At 36.2% G+C, this 18,146-nt stretch overlaps 2 protein-coding genes across 3 annotated transcripts; one reads left to right on the plus strand and one right to left on the minus strand.

The window, feature by feature from the left end:
- Positions 1-2,188: 2,188 nt before the first annotated feature.
- On the plus strand, positions 2,189-9,096 carry LOC143910211 (protein phosphatase 1L). The gene is made up of 2 exons (XM_077428596.1): positions 2,189-4,767; positions 6,619-9,096. Exons 1-2 carry the CDS (start codon positions 3,775-3,777, stop codon positions 7,012-7,014), a joined length of 1,389 nt encoding a protein of 462 aa, XP_077284722.1. The 5' UTR covers positions 2,189-3,774; the 3' UTR covers positions 7,015-9,096.
- A 1,184-nt stretch (positions 9,097-10,280) lies between these two features.
- Positions 10,281-15,459, minus strand: Atg4a (Autophagy-related 4a). Of its 2 annotated transcripts, XM_077429122.1 has the most exons (10): positions 15,189-15,434; positions 14,893-15,091; positions 14,675-14,821; positions 13,837-13,916; positions 13,732-13,750; positions 13,542-13,632; positions 13,333-13,467; positions 12,516-12,614; positions 12,279-12,447; positions 10,281-12,195 (listed from the first exon to the last, which is right to left on the minus strand). In XM_077429122.1, the coding sequence occupies exons 1-10, from the start codon at positions 15,316-15,318 to the stop codon at positions 12,137-12,139; spliced, it is 1,128 nt and encodes a 375-aa protein (XP_077285248.1). In that variant the 5' UTR covers positions 15,319-15,434; the 3' UTR covers positions 10,281-12,136. The 2 variants fall into 2 exon arrangements, with proteins under 2 accessions (XP_077285248.1, XP_077285247.1); XM_077429121.1 differs by having other exon boundaries at positions 13,542-13,750; positions 15,189-15,459.
- Between the last annotated feature and the right edge of the window lie 2,687 nt (positions 15,460-18,146).

The following is an 18,146-nucleotide window of genomic DNA, read 5'->3' on the forward strand; positions in this document are numbered from 1 at the left end:
TGTATTATCCTGGTAATGGTGTTTATACTGAATATAATTCAAAAAGTAACAATTTGATTTATGTAGGTAGATATATATGCAAATGAGTTTAACTAATTAATAAAGTAAAATGTTTTATTAAATATTGCAATATAGAGTTGCCAAGGTAAACGGACTACTAGTAATATGTGAACCGGTCGCTCTAGATCGGTCACACATGATCACCCGTCACTAAAACTGGTCACACCCGAAAATTAGTCACGAAAAAACTGCTCACAACCAAAAATTCGACCAATTTTTAATTTTTGGGTGTGACCAGTTTTTGTGTGACCGGTGATCACGTGTGACCGATCTAGAGCGACCGGTTGTCCAGTGACCTACTTACTGATCGTGTATTTCAATTACTTACGGGTTTATCAATGCGAACTAATTAAAGGATTAAAGGAATATTAACGTGGAATTAGAATTTTTAACAAATATGTTTTGATTCAAATGGTTTTAATAATTTTCTTTTTTTCCAGCAAGATCAATACAGAAGAGAAAGTATGTTTACTCAAATTTTAAACATAACATGAAATGTAGTAATTTATGATTTTGTTTGATCTGAAGCGTCATTTCAGCTTTTTTCAGGAAAGGAGGAAGGTTAAAAATTTAAGAGGTGTTGTCTTTCTAGAGGGGGAGGGGGGGATATATAAAGTAATATATTCTAAAATTAAATGAATAAATAAGAAGACTGATTTTGAAACTATAAGTTAACAATATTGAAAAAAAGGATGCATTTCCGGGATTAGCAATTCCTATGTTTGGTTTCTCCCGAACACTTAGCGGAAGCCAAAGCTGTTTCAAAACAATAAATATGAGCTTCATAAAAATTTTCGATGCACATATGTATTTTTCCGAGACAAACATAAGCAATAATACAATAATAGGCGGTTCTTTCTAACAATTCATTTCGTAAGATAAACAAGTTCTACAAATATCTCTCGAGCAAGCCAATCAATAAGACAAGATATATTTGGGAATCATTTTTTTCCAGGAAAAGATCAACATGTTAATATGTACCTGTCGCAACGTTTTAGATAATATCAAAATTTTATTTTCTGTTACCTTAGTTTATAAGTGATGAATATCGATTTCATCACTTCTAAACTAAGATATTTTAGTGTCTTTTGGGCGAGCGCTTTGTGACCAATAATCACAGAACCGTTTTTTCAAACGAAAGCGTGTTGAAATCGAACTCGTATTGGGAGAACGACCCAACATTCTAGACTGGAAGGTAATACGGGACAATTGTGCGTGAGATTCATTCAGAAATCGTCTACCTCCACTTCTAATCATAGAGCTTGTACACATTCAAGTCGTTTTATCATTTTTCGAGTTTGTGCCGTAAGATGGACTCGAAATTTACAGAGTTGCATTATTAGATTAACCACTTAGTCGCCACGCGTTTGTAGAAAACGATTCGATTATTTTATCATATGTGTTCATCGCCAACCCTCGACACTACCTCTTGAATATACATATGTATTACAAACTAACGAAACTTTTTTCAATTTCATTAGTATCACAGGATATTTTTACCAAAATTAATTTCGAAATTAAAGAAAAAACCAAAATTAATTTCGAATTGATTAAATACGAAGGAGTGCGCTCGTGGCGATGAAGTGGTTAATTTTTGACTTGAAACTTTTTTTTAATTTTATTTTATTTATTGAAAAATCAACAGACAATAAGATGTAGAAATGCATAAAAATACAGAGTAAATATATAACATCCGAGTCCAATTACAGATTTTTACAAAGATAAATACAAGATAAACAAATGAAAAGGAAAAGAATAAAAGCTATACCATGACTAAATAGCACATTGCATAACTAAACTAAAGTGTCGAAATATTGGAAAAAGGTTATAAAATAGAATAGAAGAAGAAATGAATCAATCGGTCAAGATTCTCTTGATGTTAGTCCTGAATTGATGTAAGGAAATACCGAGTAGATCAACCTCATTCAGCTCCCCGTTAAACATACGATAAACACGCTGCAGATAAGAATATTTTTGGGAATTGGTATTGAAAGGAACAAGTTTCTGCTACTAACCGACAATATGTTGTACATTTTAAATTCTGAAAGAATTAAGCTTTCTAGTGTAGGGCGGATTAAAGGTTTGGACCGTTTCCCGGCCTATGGAAATTCAGTTGTATTTTGAAGAGGATCTTTATTACTCGATTAATACATGTGTATTTGTATGTACAGCGAAGTAGGTATTGGATTCGCTGGAACGAGCCAGGTCGAGTTCCTGAAGCTCACTGGCATCTGGGGACGATGCACTGGTTTATAAAGGTGTTGCTTGAACAACGCGTAGCTGGGCTGGTGAGATCACGTCCTGGAAGATTCCGACGGGGTCGAGGTCTTCCTTTGTGTTCTATGTTTGATACGTATGTAGTTGCGTAGCTCCTTGGGATTTGCCGTGTACTCGTGATTGCGTATCTAGAGCGAGTCGAATCGCCTTTATGGGTAAGCTGCACTAAATATTTCGGCCACTTCTGACTTTCGTGTACGAGAACAGGACTCGATAATGTCATTTGTACAGATTAAGTTCGGCGAGGGAAATAGGTGATATTATCGACCTAGTTTCGTATGGTACAAGTCGTGCTATATCCATTGATGTATAATACACATAGATGGGCCCTGACGTGTGATTTTGGTCGGAGATCTTGTCTTCACTAACTGGGGGGTGCGGGGGCTTTAACTAGTGGGGAAGTTGGGTTTTTTTCCCTACGACGCAACGGTACCTACCTACCTACTAAGAGAAACTGTGCATGCGCCAAAAGGGAGACCAGTATAACACGTGAGGGCGGATCTAGTGTATTTTTATTTTTTACATACATATTTTCACATACATATTATGGAGGATGAACGAATGAGACGACTGGTATGTTGAATGCACGTGTTTATTATATGACAGCTAAAGGCAGAGTGGTAGTGGCTCTCCGAACCCAGCCGGGTTGGTCCCTACTCGCAGGAAGGCAACCAAACTCGACCATGTCGTATAAGCGAGCCGCCACAGGTTCATACGCCTGGACGTAGTTCGTGGTTTTTATGGGTTCAGTGAGTTCTTCCTTTGTTTCCAAGACACGTTAATAGAAACACGTGTCGACCTTTTGACGAGGCGAGCGTGTGCCATGCGTTAATGACTTTCCTGGATATGTGTCGCAGTGACCTGATGAGATCATTTCAGTTGTACTATATGCCTACAATATATTACAAGATATAACAATAACTAAAGGTTCGCAACAGAAAATTGGGAAGGAAATGCCAATTTTACAGGAATCGTTTCAATGAAAATCAGAAAAATTGGCAAATTCTGATAAGAAACGATCGACCTAGACAAATCAAGGTCTGGCCAGCAACGAGACTTAGCGGGGGAATCGAATTCGTAACATCAAGTACGAAATAATTCTACATTCACCACTAGACCACGCCGCTGGGTATTATACATCAACGGCTATATCTCTACACTGGTACTAACCGACAATATGTTGTACATTTTAAATCTAAATTTGCACAACGAAAAGAATGAGAGGAAGTTTGAATTTGTGAAAATTGTAATTTTTAATATGGTATCACTGCTGAATGAGGACAAGCAAAGAAGAGGAAGAAGTGTTGAGTGAAGAGACGGTGGGAGTTGTAGTGGGGATAGGGAGAGACGAGCAGAAAGAGTCAAGAGTCGGTTAGTGCGCAGTCGGCCTTCGCTGCGGACGGTGGCCGTGGCGTAGGGCAGAGCGAAGAGTGAAGGATGGAAGACGAGCTGGAGGACCGCGTGTTCTACCAAACGTACGCTTCGCACGCCAGGCTGGTGGCTCGGGCTTCGCTGCCCGGCTGGGGATGGGGATGGGGATGGGGCCGGCTCGCGCGCCTCTACCTGCTCCGCTACGAGGTGGTGCTCTTCAGCCTGGCCATGGTGGTGGTGCTGATGTACATCCAGGCCGTGGACGTGTGGAGCCGCGCGCTGCTCGGCCGACTGGGCTCCAGGTCCCGCTCGTCGGTGCTGCCTTCGCCCACCGGCAGCTCCTCGGAGCACCGCTCCTGGGACCTGAAGACGGCCAACGCGGCCGCCTACGCGCTGCAGGGGCGGCGCCCCCGCATGGAGGACCGCTTCGTGGTGGACGAGGACGTCCGCCGCACCGGAGTGTCTCTCTTCGCCATATTCGACGGCCACGGCGGTGAGTTCGCGGCCGACTACGCCAGGGACCACCTCATCCCTCTGCTCTCGGACAAGATCCTCGCCGTCAAAGACGTGATATCCGGCAAAGCCACCGACGACAAATTACCCCAACCCGACAACAGCAACAAGTCCCTCAAAGAAAACCCCCTCCTCGTTGACCGCAACAAAAGTTTCAAGAAGACCATGAGCATGGCCGACGACACCGCCAAGAAGGAGGTGACCGATCCCGAGCTGCTGAGCAAGCTGAGTCTGTCCCGACCCATCACTAGGGAGGTCCGTCCGACGTCGTCCACTCCCGTCAGAACGGTGCCAACTCCTCTCTCCGCGTACGTAGACGCCGGCAAAATCAATTACGGCAAACTGATCTCCGATCAAGTGTTGGCTGTGGACAAATCGCTCGTCGAGGAGGCGAAGAAAACTATGGACGTGGCCGGTACGACCGCTCTGATCGCTATTTTGGAGAACGAAATGCTCACCGTAGCCAACGTCGGTGACTCTAGAGGTGTGATGTGCGATTCTAAAGGCAATGCTATCCCTCTGTCTTTCGATCACAAACCACAACAAGCAAGTATAATTATTGTCTTTTTAACTTCACTGAAAAATTACCAAAAATTACCGAGCATTTTTTCAAACTCAATTTAATATCATTCACCGAGAAAACCAATCCTTATAAACGTGGTGAAAAAAAAGCAGGAAAAAATCTTTAAAAATTAAACTGGGAAAAACACCTGACCATTGATTTCAGTACTCAATTTAGGCACATCAATATTAGATTTTAAGTTTTAAGAATTAAGCAATTTTCCCGCAAAATTAAAAAATTGCGCAATTTTTAAACGTTCACATTTCATAAACTAGAGCAAATTTAGAAAAATTATTACCACGTTCGATTTCAGTGGATTAAACTCTTTAATAAAGTTTTGATTCCGGGTTCTAGTCCTTTCTGAAATTCGTCTGCCATTTAAGTCACTTTGCTAAATTTGACAGTCCTAAGTTGAAAACTGTGAATATGCATAATGGAAAAACATTTTTATATCTATTTATTTATTATTTAGATGATTTGCAGGATACAATTCAATCCAACAACGTGGTTATATATTTTTGACTGTTCATTATGTTGATTAATAAAGGGCGGTACAAAACAAGAAAGCAAAAAGCATGGTTTTTTATGAATTTAATAATTGCGATCTTTGTTTGCGCCAAAAGAATTCATGGACTGCCGAAGACTATTGATGACGGTTTTTTTGGGTTTATAAGAAGAAAATTTAATCAGAAGAATGTTTAAAAAATGAATACATTTAACAATTTATGTAGAATTTAATATTAGGTCATTTTTTTTTGTATTTGCTCGGCAAACAAAGATGTCTTAAAATAGTAATATGTAAAAGAACTCTGTCTATTGTCTCAATGGAAATGTTCTTTTTTTTTGCTTTGTCTTTTTAATAATACAAAATTAGAAAACGTGCATAATAATTAGGATCAGAATATTTTTACAAAATACTTTGTCTAGCTATGATTACTGAAAGGCTAATTAATTCATCAATAGACTTTATTATGAACGATTTTATTAAATTAAAATAAATATTTTTTATTTATATATTTTCGGATAGTTTTTTATAGCGAGGCCAATCAAACCCAAATATTTTATATATAAATTCCATATTTTTTAAAAATTAATTTCCTATTTTTGGGTTACATTTAATTCTAATTGTAAAGACGTGGAAATCATCATCATTATCATCTACAGCCGCTCACCATCCACTGCTGGATGAAGGCCTCTCCAACACGCTTTCGCTCGTCTCTATTTTGCGCAACTCATATCCACCCATCTTCCCTGCGGTCTTCCTTTTACCCTTTTACATTCTCTCGGGTACCATTCTAGCACTTCTTTTGTCCATTCTTCTAGCCACGTGGCCCATTGGCATTTCCATTTCAATCTCTTTACCTAATTTCACTATGTCCACTACCCTTGTAATACTTCTCACCCACGTATTCTGCTTCCTGTCTTTCCTCGTTATGCCGAACTTACAGCTTTCTATACTTCTTTGAGTGCATTGGACTTTGTGTTCAATGTCGAAGTTTCACATCACTGGCATAACAGTTTGATCAAGATCTTTTTATTCTTCAGGCAGAGTGGCATTTTTAATTAAAAAGAAAACATTCATTCGTCCAAATGCAATCCATCCTGATTTCACACGTCTCTTTATTTCTTTTTATTTACTACCGGACATTTTTATTATTTGGAAATAATCAACTGAAATTATTTATATTGTATTATGTATATGTTAGGCGAAATTTATACTCGGTGTAAGCTTACATTGCTAGCATTATATCAACACAGTTGGGTTTAATAATGAATATAATCAGTCACATTTCGAATAACACATATCAAACAATCGCAATATATTTTTTTTGCAGATGAGAGAACAAAAGCGAATCAAAGAAGCGGGTGGTTTCATAGCTTTCAACGGTGTTTGGAGGGTGGCCGGTATTTTGGCAACGTCCAGAGCGATGGGAGACTATCCGTTGAAAGATAAGAAGTACGTGGTGGCCGATCCCGACGTCTTGACATTCAACCTCACCGATCACAAGCCGCTGTTTGTGATCCTGGCCACCGACGGACTGTGGGACACGTTCAGTAACGAGGAAGCGGTGAATTTCATCAAAGAGAGACTGGACGAGCCCCTCTACGGCGCCAAAAGTCTAACTCTGCAGTCTTATTACAGAGGATCCGTCGACAACATCACCATACTCATCGTCAACTTTAAAGATAAGAAAATTGTGGTATCGTCCACCAAAAACGATTACTCGTAATCCAATCAATCCGACGCATATCGACTATGTAAGTTTTCTCATAACGAATTCTCAGGGTATTAAAATTTTTTCGACGAATCGTCGATGCGGTTTTTGCAAATGTCAAACGATGTGTTGTGTTTATTGTATTATATTCACTAATACTAAGTAATTCAGATATCAAGATTATTTAGTATGTTGGATAAAAAATATGTAAGGTCGGTGAACGAAACGAATTATCAATATACATATTACACACAACTGATCATTTTCTGATCACTGATCATATTGAGAGAACTGATCAAATTAATGACTCAGAAATGATGACCACACGTTTATTAGCTAGTTAGATTTATGATCTCACGATGAATTTCACAAAATGTCACAGAAAATCTCATCCAACTATTCTAACCATAAGCGGAGATCATCATCTTTGATGTATTTTCTTTCTACCGTCCAGTAATTGGTTTTTATAACTCGTATACTGCTTTATATAATATGTATGTTTATGCAGATACTATTTGTGTGTGCATATGATGTAATGGCGCAAGTTTGATGTGACATGTAATGAAGCAATTGCATAAATAACATCCATATTTTGTTGACAGCTATTTTTGACATGCAAATTATTCAATTGAATACACAACACATGTTTGAATCGAATACATGTTAAGTGTGCTTTTGTTGTATGTATTTGAATTGGTGCTACTAAATTTTATGATATAATGTACGTTTTTAATAAGAATTGGTGGTAAATGTGCAATATGTTGATTTACCACGTCGTAGTAACAGCGTGCTAGCTTGGATGTTCTTCGAGTCTGAAAATTTGTACTATTGAACTTTTTCGTGGGTGTTTTTTTTTGTTGTATTCGAACTTTTACGTATTTTTAGATGTGTCTTTATCGGTTCCAAAGAGTACCCCCTAGTCAGCATTCGTCGTTCAGATCAGTGGTCGGAGACCGACAGCTTTCGTTTCTTATACTGGGTTGACACTGTGTGAATAGTTTGGACGAGTAACTTAGACGTTACTCAAAAGGTAAGCCAAGCATTTGATATCCAACCTAAATAAGATTTCAACTGTATACAAGAAGCGTTCCAGAATGGCGGCGGAGAACGGAGTGTCGAGGTATATAGGAAAAATGGTCAGAGCCGGAGGCAATACGGTTTTTTAATCTTCTGAGCTTTTTACATATCTCCTTTACGTTTCACTTACGATTAAAATTCAGGAAAAAGTTTGCCTCTTATCCGATCGTTTTCATACTTTGCCCAATTGCTCATTTTGGTCATCAATATAAGTAAATGGATCCTCCGCCGTTACGATGGTGCAAAAATATCGTGTAAAACGCGTTTGAAATTTGAATTTCTGAAAAGTGCCCGACGTCTATCCAGTTTTTAGTTTTGAACATAGATGGCGGTAGTAAAATTAAATTATTGGTATATTTATTCAAAATAATAATTTTTGTATCTTCCCGCTAAACCTCACAAAGAAAATGATTACAGTCCAATGAGTTCATATTTTTCTGTTTGTCGAACGGGAGAGAGTTTGATTAATTTCTAGTTATTTATTAACGTGTCTACGACAGCTGCTATACCTTGCAGTGCCAGATCCGTCATTTTTATTAACGATCGTTGACACGTCGATTACGTGTCAACCACGTTTACAAGTCACTTGGACGTCCAAGCTACTCATAGTGTGTCAACTGGGTATTTAAGTTTTGTGCAGAAATAATTAATTTTATATGAAATTTATTTCAAGATATTGGAATGAATCGGGAAACGCCTTAAACCTTTGCCCTCGGCCACTTTCACGGTGCTTTTTTTTTAGGGAGTTTTTAAATCGAGTTTTCGACTATAAATATATATTGTAATATTTGCTCAAGTGACCGAATATGTATGTCAATTGAAACCTGAAGTATTTTGTTAACACAGTGAGTCACGCTGTGCTCGCTGGTGGTATTTTACGCATGACTTCTGTAGCAGTCATCCACGGGCAAAGGGTTAATAAGGCTATTTTCAAATGAAAAATGGTTTAAAACTGATGAACGTAGAGGCTTATTTTGTATACATGTATATTTCTATCAAAACTAAAAGTGATACTTTTATAAACAAACAATAGAAAGAATATAAAATGGAAATAGTCATTTAAGTGGAGATTATTTTGATTAGTAGTGATATTTATTAAATAAAATTTATATTCTATAATATGTCGCAGCTCTGAAAATTTCTCTGAAAGTTTTCTCTAATTTGGAATATGTAGGTTTTTTTTTTTTTGTGATAACTGACTCGTGGAGACAGTGATAAATGAATTGATGGCGTTACGTTCGCTATGCATTTTATTGATTTATTACCGTTGGGCCGTAATTAATGGATTAAGCTGTGAAAAGTGTGTGTATATTACTTTTTTTGAGTGACATTTTCTCTATATTCAGTTGCATAAATATTTACATTGTATACTTTCCGACTTCAAACATTACTACAATTTTATACGTCGTGTTGATTTATTGTTAATTTATTTGTATCAATCTGCTGTTACGTGTTCTTTTGGCGAATATTCGCTAGTGTATGTATTATGTGCAGTATTTTCATATATTAGGCATATAATCTCGACAAGTTCCTTTTATTGATAAATTAGTGTACACGACTCGTCAACCACGTATTCCAGTTTCGATACATTTGAAAGCTATATGCATACAAATTTGAAATCATTTAATTTAGCTTTTTGTTTGTTAATAAATTGATGTTTATATATTTAAATTCTGATACATGTATGGTTACCAGGAAAATAGTCTATTGACAAATATAGCTCTATTTTCTTTTCGTTTTCTCGCATTTAAGGCTCTAAGCGATATATGATAGTTCTGAGTACCAAATAATAAACATATTTGTATTATAATAATATTAAGAACGTGCTGTGCAATATTCCCCCCTGTTTTATATATATATATATATATATATTTTTAGTAGTTTTGAGCCTTTCTCAAATTCCATTGTTTGTATGATCAAGAAGTGTTACAATTATATTGGAAATTGTGTTATTACTTTGTTGAAAGGTCTAATTTTTTACTTATATATTATTTATTGAAAAAGAATATATATATATATATATATATATATATATATATATATATATATATATATATATATATATATATATATATATTGTGTTAAAAGTGTTGTTTTTTTTATTTATTATTATTAGTTATTTGTTGTGTGCCAAATTTTATTTACCTATTAGATGTGATGTATTGGAAATATGTGTTTTTTCTTTTAATAAATACATTTTTTTTTATATAGAAAGCATTTTATTTTTGTAATTTACATCAATTTCGAATTTCAGTCACTTATGTGATGGTGATTTTGTATATTTGTAATGAATAAAAAAATTGTATACATTTAAATGATTTTAAATTCAGTCTACATTATTCACGAAAAATCACAGTGAAGTTAAAAAAAATATACAAATTCAATGCGACGTTTTTAACATAAATTTTTGTACACTAAAATTATTCATTATTTAAAAAGTTTGAAAAAGACTTATTGTTCTACAACGAGAAATAATTATGTAATACCTACATATATACAGCAAAACTTTATTATAGAGTTCAAGAAGACGAGTATAATTTGCTTATAATGAGGAATTCTCAAAATAAACACTAATTTTTGTGTTAGGCATTCAAATTTTTTGTTTACCGTCAACAGTCAAAATTTAATAACAAGTGTGTTGCTTAGAAACAAGTTTGACTGTATAAAGAATAATACATATATATTAGATATTCCCGGAATTAATGTCGTTTTTATAATATACAATTTTGACTCGGTCTCTTTCGGTTCGTTGGCAAGTGAAGACGTGTCTTGTGTTTTCAAAGTCTATAAATACGCTACAATGCACGGAATACAATCGGATCAATTTACCTATAAATATGTATCCCATGTTGTTTTTGTATGTTTTTGAATGCATTATGCAATTTTTACTGATGCTTGCTTATCTTGCGAGTAATATAAACAAACAGAGAAGTTTTTATCGGACATACGTCGAACACCAAGCATCAAATACGACTGATGCTAACATTATTTAGGATTGTCTGTGGACAGTCGTCACTTGACAACAATATGACGCCTAAAGCCACTTCTATAAATATAAAATTTCTCAGCGTGTCCATCAGAAGCTCATTTAATGAGCATAATGTTATTGTTGTTTCACGCGAAAAAAAGGGCCGTAGAGGCTTCAAAATTCATTTGAGACATATAAGGCAATATACTGGATGTAAGGAAGTGCCAACGTTGGTTTAAGAAATTTCAATCGGGCAATCTCAGCTCGGATGATGAGCCTCGAAGTGGACGGTGCGATGCATGCAAGAGGATTAAGCATCTCTAAATGCGGATATCGAAGCAAATCCAATTTTGACTCTTGATGAATTATCGCAAATCCAATGTTGACTCTTGATGAATTAAAAAAATTAAGTTTGAATTTTACTATGAAAAACGACGGGACGACCTAATAGATTTTAAATTACATGTATATATTGCTAATTTAGGACAAGAAAATCCAAAGCAAATATACGTATATGTACATATATATCAGTTTAGACGTAGTAAACAATTACACAAAATTAGTACAGAACATTTGTAATATGTATGTAAATACCTCAATGCGAGTGTAGGTAGGTAGATAGATATTCACAATACTATAAAAATATCCTTTTATGGATAATATACATTATGTTGTACAAAATAATATAAAAATATTAGTTAGGTAACTCTTTAATATGTTTACCACAAACATTATTGCAATCTTAATCATATTATCGATGTTTCAGAATTAAAAATGAAGGTTTATCAATTTTTAATTTGATCATGTGAAAATATTTTTATCAATTTATTTTCACTATATGAATAATACAAAAGAAACGATGGTAGTATACAAAGCTATTAATAATACACATTACATATGAGAATTCACACACGAAAAAAAAACAACACTTAAATAATCACAGAACTGAAATTGTAGGATGAAATCAACGTTGTTTGACACCAGTTAGACACAAACTGTTAAGTACTTTCATATATTTTATATTTATTATAAAAGTTTTTCCATATGCTTGTTATAAATTTAATTGTGTTGTAACAAATCACTTAAATACTATCAAAGAATTTCAAACTCCTCATCAGAATCATCAAATTGTCTGTCTAATTCGTCAAAATCTGTAAAAAATATTCATATGTATTAGATTAGATATAAATTGAAAAAATGCATTTTAGTGCAACTTAATGTTATAACATTGTACCGTTTAAAGCCTTTGCTCCCAATTGCTGCTCTAGATCACCGTTATTGGGACCCCAGTGTAGGGGACGTTCTTCGCACATTTCAAACAACGGTTGACCTTCTTTCATGACGCCACTTTCCAAATTTAGGCACAGATCATCAAATTCTGACTTTGTATGACAGAGGAAGCACTGCAAAAAGTTATTTTCGTAACTGGCCAGATAGCTAAAATCTTTAGAAATATGAGAAGAAAACTTACAACTGCAACAGAGGGATCCATAGCCAAAATTGGAATTCGTGATGCAAATTTGCAGTGATAAGTTGCATCTATATCTCTCTGATCACTTGTCAATTTATTCTGAAAATGAAAAATTCTAAATTGTGGAATTTCATTGCAATAATATTTCGGTAAATTTATGACAGTTCATCATTATTATCACGTGTTGCAAATGGTAAAAGCAAAAAAATCAGTCCATAAAACCTAAGTCCAGTCAGTTGATAGGATTAAGTTTGCAATAGCTGGGAAATACGCGTCAACTGTGCAGTGCCTGGGTTCATTCTCAAGGAAAATTCCTAGAATTTGGGTCAGTTTTATGGTTTTTGGGATATGACATTTTCTATAGGACTCGAAAATCATTCCAAATTGTGAATTACGAAATAAAATTTTGTATGAAAACACTATTGGGGGCCAAAACCTCGCCTTAAACTTCGATTTAACCGGGTTTTACTAATTGGAACAGTACTAGGATTGTTGGGTTGAAGATTAAGTTTTATGTAAACTGGTTATTTGTTAACCGGTTAATGTGATTTATCAGTTTAGGAAACGGGTAAGTTATATAAAGTTCAATTTGGTTAAAATTTAAAATGATTTGTTATTACATATGTAATAACAATCATACACTACATATGTAACATTTATATTAGACCGGAGCGAAAAACGCGAATTTCCATCGATGGACCTAGTAGAAAACTTTCATTGTATCAAGGGAACATTAAACAGTAAATTTCATCGATTTTAAACAATATCCTCGCAGTTCGCAGTTTTTACTTTAGCCTAAGGTACATATCATGTATACCTCAATATATCCCGCTTTTTGTGTCGTATGTGGATCCAAATATAGAATTTCTTCTCCCACACAACCAATCAAATATAATGCTTGGTTGGGTTTGCCACCGATCACTCCCAGAGATTGAGGTAGTTGAAAACACAGCTGTGGATTTTTTTTATATCAAAAGTCAATTACATACGTAATTAGTTTATAAAATTGATTATTTCTTAACTGACCTTAAGGCCATTTACATATATAGGATTTATTTCATTAAGTCCTAGTCTTAACGGTATTATTAAAAGTAGCGGCTTCCATTCGTCAATATGACTAGTATTAGCGATTTTTTGAGATTTTTCGTCAGTTCTCTTACTTTTTTTCGATTCCTTTCCTTTTTTTTCCTTTTTTTCCGATTTTTTCGTGTCTCGCTTAGCTGTGCAAAGCTTTCCTATACAATAATTTTGATAGAAACATTATATGGCATGTTTTGTTTAAGTACATATATTGCAATATAATGAAGAAAACGATACTCACTAATATCATCTTTTACCACTGTGTTATCTAGTGCTACGTGAATCGAAAGTGAACTCCAATTATCATAAACTACAAGTTTTCTACAAATAAAACACGTCGATTTAAAAAAATAAGATAAAAAATACATCCATCACATAATATAACAATATTTAAGAAGTACAACATTTGTTTGATAAAGTTTTATATGCCATTCTATAACAAATTTAGAAGTCTATTCATTCTTTTGATGCGTTCAAAAAATAGTATGCTATGAAGAGAGCTAAGAAATGAGCCATTTTTTTATACAGTTGTTATTCTGCTTGTCAAACTTACGTTTTAAATAGTGAATTTAAGCAATCGCTCGCTTCTTATTGTAGCTTTTGATTTACATACAATCGCATCTATTATAAGGCTTTAATACAGTGTTGATTTCACAAATGTAGGTCAAAACCAATTTTTTTTTAATTGTAATAAAATTCGAACTTGAATGATCACCCAAAAAAAAGTAGACTGATAAACATAGAAGTAGAATGCATAGAATAGCTCTCAGCCTCCGAAAATGTTGTTGCAAAAACTCGCGCGGCAGAGTTTGTTCATTGTTTGCTAAACTTCGTCTCTTTCTCTCGTCTCTCTCTTTGATGGCTCACTTTTAGACGGTACTTTTGTTAACAATGACCATTCTATGCATTCTACTTCTATGCTGATAACAGTAAAAACACATTTATATAAACCATTTACACGCTACACAAATGCGTACAATATAAAATTTCAATATTTTATTACAACAACGCAAAAAGATCGAAAAACATCGTTATGTAATTAAAAAAAGATCGATTTGAATAAAAATAAAAATGTTTACTTGAGCACTTGCGCGACAGTGTTCGGTCCGAACCATTGTCCCACCTCTTTACCCTCAGACGCCCCCATGAGAGCGATCTGATGGATAGAATATGGCGACTGTTTCCTCTCTTCGAATTTGTGCAATATTTTCAAATATATAGGATCCCTGGAAAGAAGAGGGTGTAAAACATGAAGCGTCCAGACGACATTGACACACGAGACAAAGGAAAACGCCACCTGGTTTCCGGCGTCCAAATCCAGCTGGCGGCCATGTGCACCTTGACGAGGGCCTGCGCCAGCACCATCTGTCCGCAACGAAGCATGCAGCCCCAGCCCCGGTCCGAGGTGAGGCCATCTTCGTCGCCGATCGGGATGAACCCCTTGCGATACGTCAGCCATATGATCGACGTCACGTCGCGCCGAATCTTTTCCAGCTCTGAAGACAACGGTGGATTAATACAATGAAGTGCGTTGGTGTGTGTTGAGGTGTGGTGAGGTGTGGGGAGTGTGGGGAGTGTGGGGTGGTACGGTACCTTGCGAGATGGTGTAGCGACGGCCGAGCAGCCAGAGCGGGTCTGAGGAGTGAGGAATGTCGGTGTTGGGGGAGGGGGAGTCGGTGGCGCCTTCCAAGCCGAGGCAGGCCATCTCCAGCAGAGCCTCCATGCAGCGGCCGCATCACTCGCACTCTCCCACTGACAGTCAGCTGCTGCTTTGACAACAACAAGGCAACACGCCCGACACCCGTACTTGAACCCAGCGACGGCCCCAACGCGTCCATCTCCGACCATCGCTCGCTATTTTTTCGCTGCAGCGCAATTGTGTTTCGTCATCGCCGCAAGGCTGCGATTCTTTTCTTTACATTTTTTACAATCCTAATAAACCATTTTATTTATATATTTTTGCTTATTTCCCATTTTTTAATTAAGTTAATTAATGGGTGAGGGCAGAGCTCAAATCAATCCTTTCCGCTAGAATGACGACTGTCATAAGTAGGGATCTACGTGACTTGACAGAATGTTAAATGACAGAAAATGCAAATATCGGAAGGCAAAGACCGAAAATCTCGGAACTCTCGGTGCTTAGTATCAACGCAACCACCGAGCCATACTGCTGGCTATGAATATGAAGAAATTACATATGTATGTAGGTACATACATATGTATGTAGGTACATACATATGTATGTACTTCTGTTTAACGGGCAAATTTAAACGAACCACGACTGTTATTTAAATGCGAAGTAGCGAGGGGGGGGAGTGGGAAAGTGGGGGGGGTGGAACATCTGACATGTGCTCCCGATATTGGGCATCTGAATTGGAACGGGTAACGTCAGCGTCAGATACGCTGCGCGGGAGCGTACGCCCACATCCACGAAGACACACCCACAGATAAATGTTATAATAATAGAAGTGTCTTTAGGCGTTATATTGTTGTTAAGTGACGATTGTTCACAGACAATCGTAAATAATTTTAGCATCAGTCGAATTTGATGCTTGGTGCATCGTTAAAAATTGCACGATGCAATCAAAAACAATAAACAACATGGGATACATTTTTATAAGTAAATTGATTATTTAAGTAACATATTATTGAATAAACATCGCATATGAAAGTTTTCATGAAAGCGTCTTGGCGAAAGCTAGCATACGGGTCTACGTGACGAGACAGAATGTTAAATGACAGAAAACGCAAATATCGGAAGGCAAAGATCGAAAATCGAAAGATCTTAAGTCGAAAGATCAAAAAAAAAAAAAATGGTGCATGGTAAACGGTACATACTCACTTAATTTGCGCGAGCAGGATACAACAGGAACAAGAGGAACATGCTTTTCCTCCCGTATTTTGCGCGCGCACATTAATACGGGAGGAAAAGCCTGTTCCTCTTGTTGCTGTTGTATCCTGCTCGCGCAAATTAAGTAAGTATGTACCGTTTACCATGCACCATTTTTTTTTGATCTTTCGACTTAAGATCTTTCGATTTTCGATATTTGCGTTTTCCGTCATTTAACATTCTGTCAAGTCACGGAGACCGCATAAGTAGACACCGGATAGTCACATCGCCTTTTCTAGGAATCTGGGTGGTTTAGTTCTATTTAAAAAGCTAAAGTCCAAAAAAAAAACGTTCGGCGATCCTTTAACAATGCAATTATGGGGGATGAACGGATGAGATGACTAGAGGCAGGACCGGAAGCGTGACGTTTATTGTTCAATTGTTGTAAATCCTTTGTAAATAAGGTTCGGCAAACCTTTAACAATGCATTTACAACATTTGAACAAAGTATGATGAATAATACTTAATCGACCGGTAATGCAGTAACAAAGTGTGTTGAATAATACTTAATCGACCGGTAATGCATAACAATAACTTAATGTATATTTGGTAATATATATAGTAGTTCCCTCCACATATACATACATACCGTCACACACACATCACTCGCACACAATACTCACACACATCACACACACCACACTCATCCCCACTTAATATAAATATTTCTGTTTAATATACCTATTTACTTTCAATAGTTGTTAAGTATTGTTTTTATAGTATTTATTGTCTCGCTTATGTATCTTATGTTCGAACGTCTGATTCGTATTTGTACTTTGTAAATCCTAACGTGGAAATTTGTAATTAGCCTTACTTCTTTTCTTTTTACCTCATGCAAATGTAATATAAATCGCTGTTAATTTCCCAATAAATAAATAAGTACATAGCCCCCTCAGGATCCGGGCTTTAGAGACGACTGGCATCAGTGGCGGACTGGGACTGAAATCAGTGCATGCCAGGAGTCAAAGGGGGCACACCCAGGGTTAAAAAAAATTGCCCCCCCCCATATAACAAAATATTCTTCTTTCCATCACGCTAAAAATCAAGGGGGAAAAAAATGGCAAAAGCGAAATAGATCCATAAATTATTTTGAAAGTATGAAGTAAATTTAAATCGCTGGTTGATGATGAATCATCCTATCAAAATTGTTTTAAGCAATTCAGTTTATATTATTCACGGAAATTTGTTTATTACCATTTTTATTTCAGTAGGTAGTTGTTACATAGGTATTGGTATATACATAATATTGACGTTGGAAATGGGCCCGGCAAAAGGGCCCACGCAAATGTTGAAACTTACATTTCGAGCCTAATAAAAAAAGTTAACCGATCCTTGGGCTGTTAAAGCAGGTATTAGTTGTTTTTGTATATCGTAAGAAATTTGTTTTGTTGAAATACCCAAACTTTAGGTCCCAAAATGTAATATCCTATAAATTTTTACACACGTGAAATAGTTAAAAAGTTATTTAATTTTACTGAGGGCCCATATTTTCTAACAGATAGTGGGGCCCACATGCCATCGGGCATGTTCGCTTGTATGGCCAGTCCGCCACTGACTGGCATGTTGATGCACGTTCTTTATTTATGATAGCTGAAGGCAGAGTGAGGTAGCTACTCTGAACACAGCCGAGTTGGTCCCCACTCGCAGGAAGGTGACCGAAC

Source organism: Arctopsyche grandis, chromosome 4, assembly GCF_051622035.1.
Source record: "Arctopsyche grandis isolate Sample6627 chromosome 4, ASM5162203v2, whole genome shotgun sequence".
NCBI classification, from domain to species: domain Eukaryota; kingdom Metazoa; phylum Arthropoda; class Insecta; order Trichoptera; family Hydropsychidae; genus Arctopsyche; species Arctopsyche grandis.